The 20,056-nt window shown below is 40.1% G+C and overlaps 1 protein-coding gene and 1 long non-coding RNA gene across 2 annotated transcripts; both read left to right on the forward strand.

Annotated features, from left to right (window-relative positions):
- Nucleotides 1-1,096: 1,096 nt before the first annotated feature.
- Nucleotides 1,097-9,246, forward strand: LOC142377744 (rac GTPase-activating protein 1-like). Its single transcript, XM_075462055.1, has 17 exons — nucleotides 1,097-1,188; nucleotides 1,565-1,692; nucleotides 2,062-2,264; nucleotides 2,479-2,633; nucleotides 3,442-3,511; nucleotides 3,607-3,660; nucleotides 3,830-3,907; nucleotides 4,044-4,161; nucleotides 4,275-4,420; nucleotides 4,539-4,703; nucleotides 4,801-4,896; nucleotides 5,080-5,278; nucleotides 5,422-5,527; nucleotides 5,719-5,851; nucleotides 6,816-6,924; nucleotides 7,379-7,487; nucleotides 7,710-9,246. Exons 2-17 carry the CDS (start codon nucleotides 1,608-1,610, stop codon nucleotides 7,783-7,785), a joined length of 1,902 nt encoding a protein of 633 aa, XP_075318170.1. The 5' UTR covers nucleotides 1,097-1,188; nucleotides 1,565-1,607; the 3' UTR covers nucleotides 7,786-9,246.
- An 8,599-nt stretch (nucleotides 9,247-17,845) lies between these two features.
- LOC142377745 (uncharacterized) lies at nucleotides 17,846-18,999 on the forward strand. The gene is made up of 3 exons (XR_012769544.1): nucleotides 17,846-17,996; nucleotides 18,196-18,282; nucleotides 18,401-18,999. It is a non-coding gene; the product is annotated as an uncharacterized LOC142377745 (long non-coding RNA).
- The last annotated feature ends 1,057 nt before the right edge of the window (nucleotides 19,000-20,056 follow it).

The raw sequence follows: 20,056 nt of genomic DNA on the forward strand, positions 1-20,056 counted from the left end.
TTCTTTTTGACTCTGAGCTGGATTTTATCCCACATATTAGAAAGGTAACAAAGACAGGATTTTATCATCTTAAAAATATTGCCAGAGTTCGCCCATTTCTCTCTCTTGCCAGCACGGAGGTGCTGATGCATGCCTTTATTTCTAGTAGAATAGATTATTGTAATGCCCTGCTCTCTGGTCTTCCCCAAAAAAGTATTTATTACCTACAATTACTACAGAATTCAGCTGCACGTGTGCTGACAAAGACCAGAGGGCGGGAACACATTACACCAGTTTTAAAATCGCTGCATTGGCTCCCCGTGCATTTCAGGATTGATTTTAAGGTTCTTTTAGTTGTTTATAAATGTCTTAATGGTCTTGGGCCTTCTTATCTATCTGATCTGCTTTTAAATTATGAGCCCTTATGAGGTCCTCTGGTACCGGCTTTTTAGTTGTTCCTAAAGTTCGAACAAAAACTTATGGTGAGACATCGTTCCACTATTGTGGACCTCATTTGTGGAACAGCCTGCCAGAGAACCTCAGGGCTGCAGAGAATGTTGATGTTTTTAAAAAGAGGCTCAAGACCTACTTTTTAGTTTAGCTTACAGCTGAATTTTGTTTGTTTATTTATTTATTTATTCGTTTAGTTTACTTTTATCTATTCATCCATTATTTTAAATATTTATTTTTTTAATTATTTTATTATATACTTATTATACATTTATTTCTATTTTGGGGGGGGGGTTCGTGTGCAGTGGGGTTGTCGGTGTGATGTTGTGTGTGAGTTTATGCATGAATTGATTTGATTATTGATTTTATTATGTAAAGGACTTTGTGCTGCTTTTTAGTATGAAAAGTGCTATATACATAAAGTTTGATTTGATTTGATTGAAATATGTTAGAAATACAACACAGTCTTACTTTCTGACTGAAAACAGAGCAAACTTCTGCCAAAGATCCTCGACATACCAACAGCAGCACCCCCTGCAGTTACACATCCGGCTGTGTGGGGGCGGCAGAGCGCTTGTACTTCCGCCAATAACGGACGAGGAAGAAAACCGGCGCTGATTTTGAACTTTGTAAAGGAATGTGCAAACTTAGTCAGGTGTGGCTGCTGGTGCGGGAATAATCTATCTAACTTCACGTCTGAGCGTCGGACGCTGGTACATTACATGTTCAGCGCATCATCACATGAACTGTTCCGCACAGGTATTTAATTTTATTCTTTTTTTCTTGATCAACGTTACGATATTTCACCTGCTGTAAAGTTAATCGCAAACTCGCTGAAGTTGTTGTTAGCAGGACGCTAGCCTCATCATGTGTTCAGTAACGCCAGACCCGGTGTGAAGTCAGTTCAACCGAACAGTTGCTATAAAATATTGATATACTCTCCAGGATGTTTTAATTTGTCCAACTCCATTGTTTTTTTCGCACTGTAGCTACACAGTTTATTTTAAGTGGTTACATTGATGTAAAGCGGTGCTTGAAACGATGCTTCTCATTGAAAGACTAACTCGGGGCTGCTACAGCTCTTAACAACAATGTGATGTGTCACTTAATTAAACATTTAATTTCTCCCGGCTAGTTTAAGTGGATATTTTTGGATAACGCAGCTGCAGTGAGACACTATGGAGTCGTCTGTGGTGAACCTGTACAACCAGTTCCAGAGTCTCAGGGCTCAGGTGGACAGTCTGAATGAGGGCATTGAACCACGTAAGTCATTTCCACACTCTGCTGAGGTATTTGCCACCTCCAACACTGTGGAGTTTATATATTTGTGAAGCGTTAGTGTTAAGCTGGTCCACTTAGGCATGTTAGTTAGTAACAGATTTAAGAGAGGTGTATTTTCATTTTCATACACAAACGTGATACTTGGTTCAGGTAATGATACTGATTAAACCCCTATCTAGGAATACATAAGCATTATACTGTATATCACAGAGCATGTGATTTAGTATATAGTATACTAAATATAGAATTAATAATGCAGTCAGTGACAGATATGGCAGTTGAAATAGCCTGTGTTGTCAGAAAATAATAGCAATCTAAATCATGTGTTCATTTTTGTTTGTTTTTATGCAGAGTTCCTCCAGATGGCAGTGAACTTCGAGGATTGTCGTAAGAAATGGCTGCTGGCAGGTGAAGAGCTGGTGTCTTGTAAAGAGACGCTGGCTAAAGCGGAGACGGAAAGGGGGGCCCTGGAGGTCAAGCTAAAGCACGCGAGGAACCAGGTGGATGTGGAGATCCGCCGTCGGCAGAAGGCAGAGGCAGTCTACGAGAAGATGGTTGGTGCTACGCTAATTTTAAAACTTGTGTACCTGCAGGATTGTTTGTAGGATATTGCCAGATGGAAAGAGCTTAGTGTTAGGCTTCAGATAATTGGAAATCACTTCAGTCTGAGTGACTGAGCTTAATTTTTGTCTAACTAGCATTTGTTTGTTTGCACTAAATGATGCATCTGTATTTGTCTCTCTCTCTCAACCTGCTTGGGTATGAAAGGATCGGCAGCTACAGCTGATCCGGGACATGCTGATCACAGAGAACAATGGTAGCAGTGTCCACTTAAGTGAGGAACAGCGGTCAGCCCTGGCCTTCCTCAGTGCCCACTCTCAGGCAGCACAAGCTGCTAAAACCAACCTCAACTCCAGCCGAAGGTCAGCCACATGTAACCTGGTTCTCAAAAAACTATGGTCCATCTTTGTTCTCTGGTTTCGTATCAGTAGCTGTTTTCACACTGAGATCCGCTACCATCGCGGGTCCAAATTGCCACTTCATCCCGCGTCGAGCAATGTGAAAGCTTGGCAATGTGAAAGCAATGTGATCCGTGCCGCCTGAAGCCGAGTTCCGGGGGCGTTGCCTAGTGGCAGAGCGTCACACGAAACGCATAAAATGCTGGGCGTGTACAATGACGTAGGCACCTTCCAGCAGAGGTCCATCTTTCACCGTACCCGACATGTGGCGGTAAATAACGTCCTCTGCTCGGAGGCTGACGAGCTCACGGATCTCCTTGTCTCCCCAGTTGGCCATCTTCAAAAATGTCTCGAACTTGATGTAGGCTAAAACAGAGGGAAACTTGTCGTCACCTGTCGCTGTTGTTCTTATCAGCTGTCCATCCTGTCTTTTAAACTCCTCACGTCACGCCACGCCCACGTCCATCCCGCGTCAATTGCTTTCACATCAAACTCGGCTCGGCAAAAAGACTAGGCTCCGACGTGGGTCGAATGGCGAATCGAGTTGACACCCCAGCCCGGATCGTCAGTGTGAAAGGAACAGCGGACACACTAAATTTGCGAATTAAACGCGGGTTCTTCCTCAGTGTGAAAGGGGCTAAAGTTTACTAACTGTACATCAAAAAGAAGGCAATTAGTGTAATTTGAGAAAACCTGTATAATCTACCAGAACATAGCAGCCTGTAGCCATGGCAACACATGATGCATTCATTTTTTTTACTCTAATTTACAGATTAACTAGAATTAATGAATCGGCTTCTTTGCTGTCAGACATCAGCTACGATCAAACGGATGATTCTTTGGTAAATATGCCCCTTGTTATGTTTCAAATAAAATAACAATAGATTTCTTCAAGGTTTGTAAAATTATATTTTCTCCCACACCACTTTCCCTATAGGACTGGGATTCCTCTGTTATGAAGAATGTGAGACTGCGCAAACGCCAAAAACGAGTGAGTTAAGTCCTTTCTCATATTCTGAAGTGAAACCCATTTACCCACTCTGATTAACTCATCATTTATACAGTTTTAGTGGCGGCTTAAAGACACTTGAGGGTTTGATCCAGTGACTCTAATTTGTCCCCCTCTCATGTGTTTTTGATAATTGCATTTTAATCCACAGCGTTCCTCAAGGAAGCACTCAGAAGGTCCTCCGCAGGCGGTGAAGAAGCCCCGCTCCACCGGACGTCCATCAGATAGGGTAATGCTGACCTCTGCAGCTGACTTTGCTCCGTGACATTTAAACAGCAGTCTGCGTCTGTAAACCAAGTTTAAGTAAATACGGCCATGTATTTGACATGAACATCACATGAAATATCTCCTTCCACGTGATTTAGATTAACGAGTCTATTGTGGCCAAAACGACCATCACTGTGCCTGCAAATGGTGGTGTTGTTGAAGCCGTCTCCACCATTGAAACTGTGCCTTACTGGACACGCAGCAGAAAGAGGAGTGGTAAGATTTATTTCTGTATTATGGGACTTGAATAGATGGATAGTCTAATAAAATGCTAAATGTAGGGTTGAAATTATTTTTGCTATTTGACCAACACATGATTGTCTCTCCAGTGGCTCCAGTCTTGGGTGACACAACCACTACTGACCAATCTGAGACTGTCAGTGAGGCTCCCAGTACGCCAGTCTCAGAGTTTCCAGCCCAGCTCCAAATCACTCGGGCCAGAGGTGGAAAGAAGCACCACTTTATTTCCAAAACAGTATGACTAATTTCTCATTGACTACATTCATCTAAATGTACAAAACAGAGCCTATATCTTTTTCTTTTTAAAGCATAACCAGCTCATTAGCTTAAGCTATACCTCCTTTATCTCTAAGGTGATCAAGTCTGAGTTCTGTGGACCGTGTGGACGAAGGACAAAGTTTGGCAAGCTGTATCTTCGCTGCCAGGACTGCCGAGTGGTGACGCATCCAGAATGTCGTGACCACTGCTCCCTGCCTTGTAATCCCACAGTTCTTGGTACTCCCATCAAGAGCACAGAGGTACATGCTTCTAATAGTTTTGCTCATGTTTCCCTTACATAGTTGTTAAAACTGTTTTTATGTTCCATAAATATTTAAAGATATCATTTATGCATAGGCCACCCTGGCTGACTTTGCTCCAGCCACCTCCCCAAAGATCCCAGCTTTGGTTATTTACTGCATTAAGGAGATTGAACGCAGAGGCCTTCATGAGGTGAGACCAGCTTTATTAATCTCTTGTGTACTTTTCACCTTCATGTTAACACTAATCCTTGCCCCCCCGAGTAATAACACGGTAGATAATTTCTTTCTAATTAGTCATCTCATTTAGTGCTATTAGAATATCACAGACGGTGGACAATGACAGCTGGTTTCTTTTATCTTTACTTTGCCTTAGGTTGGCCTGTATAGAGTCTCTGGCCATGAGCGCCTAGTGAAAGAGCTCAAAGAGAAGCTTGTTAGAGGAAAGACTCTGCCTCCCCTTTGCAAAGTGGAGGACATCAATGTCATTGCAGGTGTCCTCAAAGACTTTCTCAGAAACCTTTCAGAGCCGCTGCTCACCTTCCGTCTCAACAAGGCCTTTTTGGAAGCAGCTGGTAAGTTTTTGGGAATTCGAAAACTGCTGTACTCGCATATTGCTGTATCCTCAGAGGACTTTGTCAGTGTTAACGAGGTCCGAACAAGGATTTACACTCGAACACATCCAAAGAAGAGACATTTTTCATTTTTTATTTTGTAGAAATCCAGGATGATGGCAACTGTCTTGCCACTTTGTATCAGACCATCAGTGAGCTGCCTCAACCCAGCCGAGACACTCTGGCCTGCCTGATGATCCATCTGCAGAAGTAATTTTCATTTTCATAATGCTCTTCAGTATTATTAAGAGCTTCTTTGTTTTGTGCTGCTGTGATATCCATCAAACAGGACTGGAGTAACCTGAAACCATTTAAAATGTTTGAGCATGTCCAAACTCTTTGCAATCAGTTCGCAAAGTCGAGAAGCCAGTGATACATTTTCTGCTCTTTTCCTTTTCCAGAGTGTCTCAAAGTGTGGACACTAAGATGGATGTAAACAACCTGGCCAGGGTGTTTGGGCCAACCCTGGTGGGTCATGCTGTTCCTGACCCAGACCCCATGACCATCCTGCATGACACCAGCAGACAACCAAGGGTAACGCAACTTTCAAGTCAGTTTATTTCATATGGAGCCAAATCACAAGAAACATTATCTCAAGGCACTCTAAAGATGCAATCCTGTTAAATAAAAACCTAATCATTGTAATTCAGTTATAGTTAAATTTAATTAATTAAAATCCATTTTAGTCTTGTTCACATAATGCCGATTCATAAAAAGTTGACTGGCTAAGGAAACCAACAGATCTTACCGAATCTTCTGTTCGATTCAATCCCGTCCTGAACATACGCAAGGCAACAGTGGAGACCGTCCTTTTAACAGGAAGAAACCTCCAGCAGTCTCAAGGGGATGGTTTTCTGCCTCGACCAGTTGTGGGTTGAGAAGATGGGAAAGAGGTCAGCAAGCACCATAACAGGCCATCGATACTTGCTGTGAAAGAGAAAATGTCAGATTAGTGGGTGCTAATGGATAGTAAAGAGAGCAAAGTGAGAAAAGATGCACGGTACATCGTGGGACGTCCCCCGGCAGTATAGACCTGTGGCAGCAGGATGTTTCAGGGTCACCTGAGCCATCGCTAACTAGAAGCTTTATCAAAAGGAAAGTTTTGAGCCAAAAATTGAAGGTAAAGAGAGGGTGTCTGCCTCCCAAACCCATACTGGCAGATGGCAGCAGGGATCTGATAACGGAAGGCTGATGTCTGGAGCGCACGGAGGCAGCATGTCATGCACCGAAACAACTTTAGGAAAGTAGCCTTAGTTAGCCTGGCTACAGTGCTGAAAAGAAACCTGGCCAATGTGGACAATACGCAACAGCAAACACAGAAGTAGTTTTTTTTTTTTTCTGTGATTTCCACAAAATGGGGAAAAATTACTGACTATAAATTCTATTCTGAATACTGTACCATAGCTTATAAAGACATATTCTTATAAAGCAGCACATTGTTTAGGCTGTTTGTGTTTTTGTTTAGTTTAAGATTAATTAATAATTTCTTTCTTCTTAGGTTGTAGAGCGCTTGCTCAGTATTCCAGAGAGCTACTGGAGCCGCTTTGCTTATCCAGATAACGCAGACATGGATGCTGCTTCCCACACTAATACTCCAAACCACAAAGGTAAATCACTGTGTAGTGACAAAATAAAATGTATGGGTGCCTGTAAAATGAATCGCATGGGGTGATTTTTAAAAAAAAAAAAAATTCATTAGTCTTTAGAAAAATCTATTGGACCAGTTAGCGTGATGTGATGGAAAGAATGTTCCAAGCCCTGTCTCTGCACGACCGTCAAATCACCCAGTGCATATTGCAATAGGGACTTTCTTAACTGCACAGATTTTTGTATTTGTGTCTTTGAGTAGTTGGCTGAAATTAAAAAAATAAAATAATAATGATGCTGTATCTAATTCCTTCTTTTTTATATATATATTACCATTAATGAGTTCACACACACAAGCTCTACAGCTGTGATGCCATTTCAATCTGTATGATTAATTAGGCTTTAGGGAAAAGAGGTCAAAGGGAAAATTAGGTCAATGACACCAACTCCTACAATTTCTCCAATTCTCTGTAGTGAGTATATTGGGGCCGGTGACGACTCCAGAACACCAGATGATGGCCAAAACGCCCTCCTCCAGCTCGCTGTCTCAGCGGATGAAGCAGACCCTGTCCAGTACTACTATGTAAGCTTCCTCTTTCTTCTAGTTTGTTCCTTAAATGTATTTATTAGTTCTGTAACAATTGACAAGTAATGGAGTACTACTGCCTAAGCTCGTGTGATCCTCAATCCAACTCAGTCGTCCACATATTTTGGGACAGATTCATGGTTGTTTGACTTTTTGTTTCTAATGATTGTTTTATAGCAAGATTCAAATTTTGTGTGCGTCAACCTCTTCACCCTTTAGATTTGGGAGCAAGAGCAAAGCAACATCTGCCTCCAACCGTCAGGGCAACTTCTTCGCTTCTCCACAACTTAAGTAACGGCAAAGAAAAGAGAACTGCACGTGCTTCTGGGTGTTACCTATGCAATAAAGGAAAATGTTTGTATAATCATGTAGGAAAATGCAAAAAAAAAATCTCTGTGCAATTGTAGTGTATCACTTTTTCACTAACAGATTTTTAATTATTTTTTTCCCCGATATTTGATTGCTAACATTTCTTTACTGACCCAATCTGTGTGCAATTATAAAAGGTTTCACGGTTTTAATGACCGAGTAACCATTCTAAACTAATTGAAAAGATCAACGATCTTCTGCATTTTTTTTTTTTTTTTTTAATGATGTTGAGGAGCTGAATATTTGCTGGTGTCTGTCTTTGACCCTGTGGTTGTAACCACGGTGACACACTAACATGCAGAATACACAAGTAAAATGGACAACGGAGAGAAGGAGGCCAGTGTTTTCTGTTTTTTTTTTTTGTTTGTTTTTTTTTTACATTGGTTGCTTTGTTTGTTTTAATTATTTAACATTTGTTTTATTTCGATGTTGATGTCCTTTGACCTATCATGACAACTTTTAACTTCTGATCACTTTAACCGCACTGATACTGATGAGGAATGATATTGCGTTTTGCACTCCATGTTAGAACCAGATTACTTTCTACTTTACCACTAGAGAGTGCTGTTGTACCAGTTTTGATATGCACGCCTGAACCAGTAAAAGGATTTCCTGTATACGAGGCACATAAAATAGTCAGAATTACTGTCACCCCTTATTTAAAAAGTTATTTTGCTTAACCGGTTATAGCTCAGTAAAGAAATTTGATTCGCAATGAGGTGAACACCAAGTAAAGCTTTAAGTTGCTTTAATTTTATGTCATAACAGTAAGACACTCAAGCATTTGTAACAACAGCTTAATTGTACTGTTACACTATTGACATGTAAAAGAAGTGACCCTGTAGGGGTAGTTAAAAAAAAAAATAAGAAAGAAAGTGTTCACGTGCTGCTTTTAATGTCACCTTTGGCTGATCTTGGTGTGATAATGATACTGATTCGAGTATTAGTTATTTAGGATGGAAATGTTAACAAAAAGTGATTAATGGATTTAACTCAAAACTCAATCCAGCTACGTTTGAGATCGCAAGATGTTTTACGGCATTGTTTTATAAATACTTCATATATTTTTGTACATTTATTTTACTCTGGCTTTTGTGTAACTTTTACCAAAGATTAACATTCATTCCTTTGTCTAAGCTCACACAAGACAAATGTCTGTTGTTGAGCTGAAAATGATTTAAAAAAAAAAGAAAGAAAATTTAAAGGTTTCATTGTTGTTTTTATGGATGGGACCGGCCTGTTGGGGAAGGAATACTTCAGATGGAAGGGTAGGAAATGTTGGTTTTCTCCTACATGTTGACACGGATAAGAGTTACCCGATTTACTGAGTATGCTATTCATCTATTAATGCTTCATGGAGTATAGGTTCTAGTCTTCATTTTTTTTTTTACTGGTGTAAATGAAAATAAAGCTATTGTTTTTTCCGAATTTCATTGAAAGAGCAAAAGTACACTACTGGTTATTTCAAAGCTGACGTTGCACTGAATGATAATGCAATTTGGCCCATTGTTCCAATTGTCATTAAAGCTATTTCCATAATCTATTAGGCTGAATGGGCAGGCGATGAGGTTCAGCATTATAATGAATTAAAGCAGGGATCATTTATACATCTTATAGTTATTCCATTAGCAGTCATTGTAGAGGGTGCTAAGCCAGGCTGAACCCACTGACATACATTTTATATGGCCTCATTTGATACAGAGCTTTAATAGTAACACATCAGGTCCTCTGAGATCTACGTACAAGTGTTTGGGGGATGTGTGTGTTTTGTTTTTATTTCATTAGGAGGACCAAAACCTAACTGAGCAACTTGTGGAGGCCGATAAATGTGGGGAGCAAATTTCAGTTCCCACAGTTCCAGAGTGATTTTTGACAGTTAAGCATTCAGTTGTGTGGTACGAGTTAAACTAAGCGTTTACAGAATGCATTGTGTTCATGGGAGGTCCTCACAAAGATATAAAGACAAATGTGTGCAAAGGGAGGTTGAGATAGATATGGCATGAGGATTTCACCCAAATTAGTTTGTTCTCGCTTTCTTTATTTCCGCCTCAAACATACACTCAGCCAGGAATAACTGCTGAGAAGAGCCTGCGAAAATGTTTGAATTTCAAATCAACATTAATAGTTCATTAGCCTGAAATAAGGTCTCATGTGTGTCGATCTGTCCTCTCACCAGGGGATTGTGTGTTTATTTATGCTGTATGGTGCAGCATACGCTCGCCTGCTGCAGACATCAAACAGCTGGCTGTGTACAGTGTGTCTCTGTAGTTCCATATTCCAGCATGCCCCAGCGTGCTGTGATTGAGCTCCATTCTGCTGTGGGACCAACAAGGGCCAAATGAGTAACTAGTCCAATTAAGAGCTCTTAAATAAATTACAATGTAAGCTGGTAAACACGTAAGAACAACAACAGCACCACTTAATTCCTCTATTTATACAGTGAACCGGAGGCAGTGATGCCAAAGGAAACAGAACTACCATCACCTTCTTTGAAGGCTGGAAATAATCAATAATTACTCAAGTCATAAGGTTCAGTTATTGCCGGCATTGACTGATTTAAAATGCAGTCTATACGTGTCAAGCTCCAGCTTTGCAGCATGTAGCAAGCGTCTGCAGCTTCGCCTGCTTGAGGTCAGGGCAAATAATTGCAGAATGTCAGAGATGTCAGTTCAATAGCTGCCAGTCAAATTCCCCAATTCTGTATGTTTAATTATAATATTAAATGCCAAACTTTAGACGACGAAGTATTTGTAAGTCTTGTGTTTTACTTCTTGAATATGAAGATGTGTTCCATGAAAGCACACATATTTTGTCATCTGCTAGAGTCTACAACTATGCCAAAGTGATATTGTCAAAGAATCTCCACACTAGAGAAGATTTACTGATAGACTAAACCAGACATAATGCAAGATTTGGCTTTGAAATTACAACTAAATGTTCTACAGAGAAAGAACTACGAGGTTATGTTTAAGGAGCAAAAGTGTAAGCAACCGAATTTAATAAAAAAAACAAAAAAAACATGATTTCTTTGAGCTTCTCTCAAAAAAATGTAACAGGAACTGTTAATCTTGTTCACTCAGTACAGTCAATAATAATGAATCCTGCCTCATTTCATAGAAAAGCAACAAATCTTAAACCTGAACATGTATTTAAAACCGAAAAAGTTTCCAAAATTTCACAATTGCATACGTAGTATCTGTGTGTGTTTACATTTATAATTCATCTAATAATCTGGCTCCCATAACGCTGCTTCCTAAGCTTAGCATAAACTTTAAAAGTCATTTTCCAGATTTCTCTCTGACCCTTTTCTCAAGCAATTATGTAAAAAAAAATCAGAATGATGTGATCAGTGTTCTCTCTCTTAGGTAAATTGAGTAAACAGCACTGGCGAACAGCTGAAATATACCAAACTATGCTCTGCAGTCATTGTCTGATCTACACCCACCTACAGCCTGCAAGTTTTCATAACTGCAGGTAATTGCATGGCTTGTTGGCTTTCAGGCTCTTGCTCTCTTTTCCTCGGTTTCATCCCTCTTTCCCTCTCACCCCCCTCTTCTTCTCCACCCCTCCTTTGAATTGAACCGCCGTCTTAGCTGGCTACTGTGCGTGGTCGATACCTTGTTACCACAGAGAAATCAATTATCTCGACCAAGCAGCAAGGGAAAGAGGCAATAATGAAAGAATGCTCCTCCTTCCCAGACGATGGCCATGGTCATTAAATATGAATTTATCATTGGCTGAGGAGTTTTATGCATAGAGATGTGGGCCGAGAGTTCACGTTTTTTTTACAGCATAAATTCTGGTTAAAAGTGTAAAATTTTGTTAACAGGTTGTTAAAATTGTTAATTATTCTAATCACAAAACAGACATCTGTCAACCAAAAAACTGAAAGAAGAAAAATTCTGTTTATCATCTTTAAGGAATGAAGTCCATTCAGTCAAAGCTGCATGTGATGCCACCACAGAGCCAGAGCTGGCTCTTTTCAAATTGATGTCTGAGCACCACTCAGTCAGGTGACGGTGGGGATGGCAGTGGTGAGCAACGTGTAGATGGAGATGCCTCTGTAATGAGCGGCTCTGACGACTTGTCTGACAGCTACTGCTAGAACTGTGTGACTTCGGGGGAAACTCTCAACATTACGGCCAAAGCAAAAGAGAAACTGCAAATGAGGAAGGGAGCGAGGAAGGAGAATGGAGCAGAGAGGGGGAAAATGTGTGATTCGGGATTGCTCTTAAGGCAGCAATAAATTCCATTTTAATAGGGCAACACGAGCAGTAGCAGGCACTCAGCAGTCTGTTTTGTTTGATGCCAAATTGTGCAGAATAAACAGATTTGCTGTGCAGCTGGTCTAAACACACACTTTTCCCTCTATCTCTCTGACTTGCTGTTCCAGTCTTTCTTATCAGGCTCACAATGTCTCCTCATCCTCATCTCCTACCTCTCCATCTCTTCCCCTCCCCCCACGGACATACCAGAGGAGAATTAGACAAATCATCACAAAAAGATGGCAAGTAGTTTGATTCATTTTCCTCCACTTAGCTGAGTACTCATCTCCAGCTGTCATGTGCACATTTGAGGCAACATATTTATTTTAAGAGGGAAAAAAGTCGACTGCATGTCACTAATGAGAAACAACATGACACATCTGGCTAATTTCCTCCATCCATCCATTTTCTACACCCGCTGAATCCGTTGGTCGGGTCGCGGGGGGGCTGGAGCCTATCCCAGCGGTCATCGGGCGAGAGGCGGGGTACACCCTGGACAGGTCGCCAGTCCATCACAGGGCCACACAGAGACAAACGAGACAAACACACTCACTCCTAAGGACAATTTTTGAGACACCAATTAACGTAACATGCATGTTTTTGGACAGTGGGAGGAAGCCGGAGTACCTGGAGAGAACCCACACATACACGGGGCGAAGATGCGCTAATTTTCTCCTAATAAGATAAACCTTTGGTCATCGAGCATGAACTCCTCATAGACAAAGCTGCATGTTGTATCTGAAGCCTCTATTTAAAATCATCTTTACACACTGACCATGCAGGTGACATGATGCAACAAAAGCCTGTTCTGGGCTGTCAACAGTCAGAAATCAACTCTTGAACAAATGTTTTAATTGCAGTTTTAATAATATATGACAAAGTTAGGGTACGTTTGACCAAGAAAAGCTTAGAACTTAAAAATGACACATGGTTACATAATAATTACCTTCTTCGCTGATAGGTTTACAGCTAACCTGTTTGACAGCAGAATCTTCAACACACACACATGCCAAGGGCTGTGTTGCCACTGTTTCCATGATTGAGATGTTATTTTCAAGAAACTTAGCTCACGCATATGCAAGCATGCAACAGAATAGCTGCATGTGCACAGGTGCATGATATGAAATGGTGATAAAGGGGCTGTGAGCATGAATGACTGTTTTCTGGTGGGTGTGTGCAATGACCATTTGTGGAGGTATGTGTATGATTTTGAAAATCTATTTGTCACATGGAATAACATTGTGATAAATACTGTAAATCATATGATTCTTGGTTTCTTTTTGTGGCCATGGCTGGCATTATCAACTGGGTTTACCAACTTAGCTTAAGTTTAACTTCAGCATCACTGAATAATCTTTAGTCCTTAATATGGGCTCTATATGACACTTCTCACATGCTTCCCCCCCCAATATAGCATCAGAAATAAAAATACCGGAAGTTACTAAGTCGGTGCCTATCCAGATTATTTGAAAAGCCATGTAATGTAGACAATTTCAATCATTAGATTCACTGGAGCACATGCTCACTTTTAAATGTTCCCTGTGATTTCCCTTTTGTCCTGTAGAATGCACTGTTGCATCCCCTGTGCTATGAGGCACAGCTGAACACACCCATTAATTTCATCCATCTCCACATCTCTATCATGTTGCACTCCCCTGTGGTTGTTAGGATATGGGAGTGGTATAGCATTGTCACTATTTGTATCATTTGCACCACTGAAGCTTTTATTTGAAATGATAAAATATTGCTTTGACTGTGGCAGCATGCTCAAGTGAAAGATATTATCATCTTCCTCCAGTGGAAAATAAAAAAAATTTGCTGGATCAGAGTTCATACATAAGTGCAAGTGGAATAGACACTAGTTGAAGAAAATTGATCACATATAAAATCTCCATGTTCATGGTTTCATATTAAACTCAAGGTTGACAACTGTTTGCACACCCCACATGTGTTAGTAGAAAACTATCCCTACATGTTGGATAGAACATTCTATCATTCAAAAAATGTGAGCTTGAAAACAGAGTTCTCTACAAGGCAATCTTATATATTCTGTGACCACCTCTCAAAGTTACCTTAGAATAGTTTGAAGAAAAACAGAATATTAAAAAGAAACTTGAATGCATTGAACGAGACTATCCCAGCTGACATTGGGCAAGTGGCGGGGTACACCTCTGGACAGGTCACCAGTCCATCACAGGGCTACACAGAGAGAAACGAGACAAGCCACCATGAAAAGTGGTTCTACCGTTTACTTGCCCATTTAAGCGACAGTTCTTAACACCAAACTCTAAAAATGTAAACAAAACACAGTTGAATAGACCAACAGTTAAGTCCAGAGTTTATAGAGACTTTATGTGAAGGAGAAATTATGGCAGAATTTTTGACGATTATCACCCACTGGGTCATTCCATTACTTTTGTTTGCTCATCTGCAGGATAACAACCTGTTTTGTTAAAACAGCTTACAACTTAACGAGCAATATGATTGTGCCTAACAGATCAAATGGTGAATGTACTTATACAGCATGTTTCCAATCTAGTTGACCACTCAATGTCCTTTTACATTACAAGCCACATTCACCCATTTGCACACACTCATACAGCATTTAACAATCATTTATCATCTAAAAATGACATGAAAATAATTACTTATTAGTGATGTTAAATTGAACACAGTGCGTTTTTCTTTGTCACTCATTCACACACCAGAAGCAACGTGGGGTTCAATGTCTGGCCCAGGGAAGCCAGGAATCAAACGGGTTACCAGATGACTGCACTTCCTCCTGAGATACACCCCACCCCAAACAAGTTGCTCTGAACAAGGTTGTAAAGACAGGGCTCAGATGAGAGCTGTGCTACTGTAGTCCTGTGGTATTTGACGAGAGCACGTCGCCATCATTTCATTAGGACCTCAGAAAATTGTATGAGCTTGTAAAAATAACGGACATAAAGTCTCCTTTTAAGGTGTAAGTTCTTAAAAATGTTGCACTGCGAAATATAAACTACACAACACATTGCCTCGACAAAGATTCATGTGCACATTAAGAAAACAACGGTGCATTGTAAATATAGAGGAAATAAATGTATACCTGTGTGGGTGTTTGTTCATCAAGTAGATCTCCATTAAGTGTGAGAGCGAATTCCTTGTACGTTATCCCAGCCACACAAAGGAACATGGAAGAGGTGAGTTATAACAGTCAGTATAAAAGTATTCATGTAAATAAAGTTCCTGTTCATTTGGCTTAGGACCTTAATAAACCCAGAAAACATATATATATATATATATATATATATATATATATAAATACATATATGTGTAGTGCATTCAGAAAGTATTCAGACCCCCTTGACTTTTTTCCCTTTTGTTACATTTCTGCCTGATGCTACAATCATAAGAAAAAAAATCACATTGGCTTATGTATTCAGACCCTTTGCAACAACACTTGAATTGCCACTCAGGTGCCACTCATTTCTCTTGATCATTGCTGAGATGTTTCCACACCTTGTTTGGACTCCACCTGTTGCAAATTAAATTGACTGGACATGATTTTCAAAAGCACATCTCTCTATAAAAGGCCTCACAAGTGACAATGTAAATCAGAGCAAAAGCCAAGCCATGAGGTCAAAGGTACTGCCTGCAGAGCTCAGACGTAGGATCTGGGGAAGGTGACAAAAAATGTCTGGTGCAATGAAGGTTCCCAAGAGCCTCCATAATTCTCAAATGGAAGAAGTTTGGCACAACCAGGACTGTACCAAGAGCTAGTCACCCAGTGAAATTGAGCAATTGGGGGAGAAGGACCTTAGGAAGAGAGGTGACAAAGAAACCGATGGCCACTCTGACTAAGCTCCAGAGATCCTGTGTGGAAATGGGACAAAGTTCCAGCAGAACAACCATCATAGCAACCATCACTGATCTAGGCTTTATGGTAGAGTGGCTAAACAAAAACCCCTCCTAAGTGCAAAACACACGAAATCCTGCTTGGAGTTAGCCAAAAAGCACCAGGAGGACTCTCTGACTGTGAGAAACAAGAGGTCTGATGAAACCAAGATTTAACTTTTTTGCCTCAATTCTAGAAGTTATGGCTGGAGGAAACCAGGCGCAGGTCATTGCCTGCCCAATACCATTCCAACAGTCAAACAAGGTGGTGGAAGCATCATGCTATGGAAGTGTTTTTCAGCAGCAGTGACTGGGAGGTCAGGGTTGAGGGAAAGCTGCATGGAGCAAAGTATAGAGAGATCCTCAATGAAAATCTGCTCCACAGCCTTTAGGACCTCAGACTGGGGCGAAGGTTCACCTTCCACCATGACAATGACCCAAAGCATAGAGCCAGGACAACACAGGAGTGGTTTAGGGACAACTCTTTGAATGTCCTAGAGTGGTCCAGCCAGAGCCCGGACTTGAACCTTTTTGAACATCTCTGGAGAAACCTGAAAATCGCTGTCCACTGACGGTCCCCATCCCACCGGACGGAGCTTTGCAAAGAAGAATAGCAGAAAATCCCTAAAGTGTGAAAATATGCAAAGCTTGTTGTGTAATACCCAAAAAGCTCAAGGCTATAATTGCTGCCAAAGGTGCTTGAATTAAGTACTAAGTAAATGGTCTGAATACTTTTGCCTTTTGATAAGTTTTTACGTCATTATGAGGTCCTGAGTATAGATTAATGTGATAAAAAATGTACTTAAACAACTGTAGCATCAGGCAGCAACATGACAAAAGGGAAAAAAAGTGAAGGTGATATGAATACGTGTATGCAAGTAATTAATCTGGGCTGCCACAGCCACTTAATTTTCTATTGCTTTCCCTGAGCCAATCAGCTCCCCAGTTCTTCATCAGCACAATTTTGTCAGGTTGCTTTCATGCAACGCTTGAGGTTGTCTCCGTCAGCCATCTGGTATCTCTGCTCCATCCTTATCAAAGTCTACACTCCAGGAGGTCCTGTACCTACCTGCTAAATTTGTATGCGCTATAATTTATAATGTCATGTCTGATCAGCATCAAACTGCAAATTAGGTTGATTTTGCATGCTCATGTTCCTAAAAATAAGCTTTTCTACTTCCTTCTGAATTATTTTTACTTGAATTTAAGAAGAAATCATAAGTTTTCCATCAGTTTTTGCTGTGGTATTAATGGTAGTGACGAAATAAAAATGACAGTTTGAGTGCCCAAAACATAAATGGCTCATCCTCATAAATTTGCCTCTTTGATAGTTTGGATCATTAGATAAATCTTGTGCTAATGCAGAATAGAAGTCAAGGATCATCCAGATCATTGTGAACTATTCTCTGGGGGACAAGGATATTCATACTTTATTTCACTGCAATCTATTGGACCAAAGTCCAGATGGGCAAACAGTAACTAACCAACTTGGGAAATAAACAAACAGCCAGTAAAATAGTAGAGTAGACACTGTAATTTCCCACAAATCTGACCAACTTGTTTCTAGGCCTTTCAGTGTTTCACCATTCAGTTTGCTCCAAATCTCAACTGCATAAAATGTCAAGCCTTTATAAAGTGTAAAGGTAAAGCTGTTGATAGCTCTATGCATGCACTGTAAATATTAAATAGACCCCAAAATTTTACTCTTGAGTTGAATTATAAAATTGTTTTACTGTTGTCGTGTCACTTTAGAGGCTGACTCAACAAGATCTGTGAAACCACTCATTTCTCCAAAACAAAAACCACTTCCTTCCTTTATATGATTTGAGCTGAAAAGTCATAGAGAGCAGCAATAAATCAAACAGTGCAGAGAGCAGATGTGTACCTAAACCTTCTGATAGCTGGTAAATGGTCATGGCAGAAGAGTTGGAGCTCTCCAACTACCCGACAGGAGTTAAGAGGACTGAAACAACCAGTGGAGAATCTGATAAATCAGGTAAGAGCATGAATAAATACACAATAAAAAACAAGGAGCAGCAAAATGTCGTCTGAAAACTGTATTTAAACTGTCTCAGAATTCTAAATGATTTAACAAGCAATAAGCATTTATGTTTCCTTTTGTCAAGGTGGTCATATAGCAGTGTTATGAACTTGAACTACAAAATGATCGGCATACCGTGTTCATGTGTTCACAGAAGGAAGACTTCTCAGAATTGGGATTTTAACTTTTGGAGTACTGTGTATCATACAAGCCAGCCTCAATATTTCCCTTCGACTTGCCTGTAAGTTGTATAAAAAAGAACAAACATTGGGAGGCACTACGTTTGCATTCTGTGTTTTACTACATTCCTCTATGAGACGTATTTGAAATCGCGGTTCTCAATTTTCATTTCGTTTCAGTTCATTCAAAAGAGGACATCAACCAGTTTCCTTTTAACAGTTCTGTAATAGCAAACTTGTGCAAGACTGAGATGATGCAACAGAATTCAACCCAGTTCTGTTCCTGCTGCAACACCCTGGTGAAGAGGCTGGTGACAGAATATCAGGCATTGGAAACAGAGATAGGCCTGTTAAAAAACAAGATCAAACAACATGATAGAGATTTAACTACAGAAGATGATTACTGGTATTCGGGATCTGGCATCCCAGTGACATACGAGTATCCAGAACTGAGCTAATATTGAAGTTCAGCAAGGAGCACATATAATCATTTGAAACAACATAACTTAAACTCAAGCCTGCAGTAGAAATTTCTGCCTGTTAAACGGAAGTTCTTCCTCTACACTGTCACCTGGTGCCCCACACATGCTCAGAGGAACAGACTGAACCAGTTTGAAGATTAGATGTCATTTCACAGCATACCGAATCAAACTATATTGAATTGAATTGTTTTAACTGGACTTCATCGGATCGGATGAACTTGATATCTTTCTCTGTTATTATCCCAGAACTGTAATTTACTGTGAAATGTGTAAATAAACTAATTGTATAAAAATGAATCAGCCCACATTGGAGTTTATATGTTTATGACTTTGTCAGCTAAAATAATAGGATGTCTAGCTTACAACCAAATTGTTTGCTAACTATCATCATTAGTCATGCAAGTTCCTATTATTACAGTAGTTTAGGGTAGGCCTACAGGAGGAGAGGTCTTATATCTTGGGTTACAGTCAGTTTATCATTACAGTCTTCTTAATAAAGCCCTTTTTCTCTTTTTTAAAAATCTTTTTTAAGATCTTGAGTTTGTAAATGTCAATTAAAATGCTGGTTCTGTGCATGAAAATATAATCAATATACCATGTGAACATGTTACATTTGCTTTTAGTGACAAACTGCAAGAATGCAGTTTTGTGGCTACAGCGGGCGAGGCAGCTGCTTCCACCACAAAATGGCAGACAAATTAAGGGAAGTATTTCAGCAGAGGGACATTTGGGGGTTTACACTTTGCTGCAATGCCTCTGTTAGAAAAATATCATGAAATATCATATCATATACTATGAGAAAAAGCAAGTACCATGTGTGAGAATGTTTTACGATGTTGCAGGGTCAAGGGACACTGTGTGCTGGAGAAGGCCTCCTATCTATCTTATTTCCGCTTCTGTCTAAGCCTTGTTTTACTGAATGTCTCATAACCTTGTGTGGCTAGTGATCTCATAGTAGAAGACATAAATAGCGATAGTATCATTTTTTTTTAACTCAGACAACTATGTGTCAGCTTTGTGATACCTTGTGCAGACTTGTCTCCTTGCTACAAGAACAAATGTTTTGTGTTAATTGTCTCCAGCGACTGAGCCTCATTTTGAGAGAATTTTCTTGACAGCCTCCAATGACAAAAAACATCACGCACACACACAAACACACGTGCAAACTAAGATAAAATCTTTCTAAATAGTTAGGTAGTTTTTATTTTATGATGTTCTTCATTTGACCACAGCTATGTGAATTTTCAAACTTTGACTATATATTAACAGGTTGGGTGACTTTTCTTGACAGACATCTTGTCACATTAGCCTTTGCCACACCCAGGAGAAGTGAAAAAAAAAAAAGTGTGCTAAA

Source organism: Odontesthes bonariensis, chromosome 3 (genome assembly GCF_027942865.1).
Source record: "Odontesthes bonariensis isolate fOdoBon6 chromosome 3, fOdoBon6.hap1, whole genome shotgun sequence".
Taxonomy (NCBI): Eukaryota; Metazoa; Chordata; class Actinopteri; order Atheriniformes; family Atherinopsidae; genus Odontesthes; species Odontesthes bonariensis.

What these genes read in the sequence shown, in the direction of transcription:
- LOC142377744 (XM_075462055.1), top strand. Translation starts at nt 1,608, where the DNA reads ATGGAGTCGTCTGTGGTGAACCTGTACAACCAGTTCCAGAGTCTCAGG. An exon ending in CTCCCATCAAGAGCACAGAG is followed by an intron (nt 4,704 to 4,800) that starts GTACATGCTTCT and finishes ATTTATGCATAG; the next exon opens with GCCACCCTGGCTGACTTTGC. An exon ending in CTGATGATCCATCTGCAGAA is followed by an intron (nt 5,528 to 5,718) that starts GTAATTTTCATT and finishes TTCCTTTTCCAG; the next exon opens with AGTGTCTCAAAGTGTGGACA.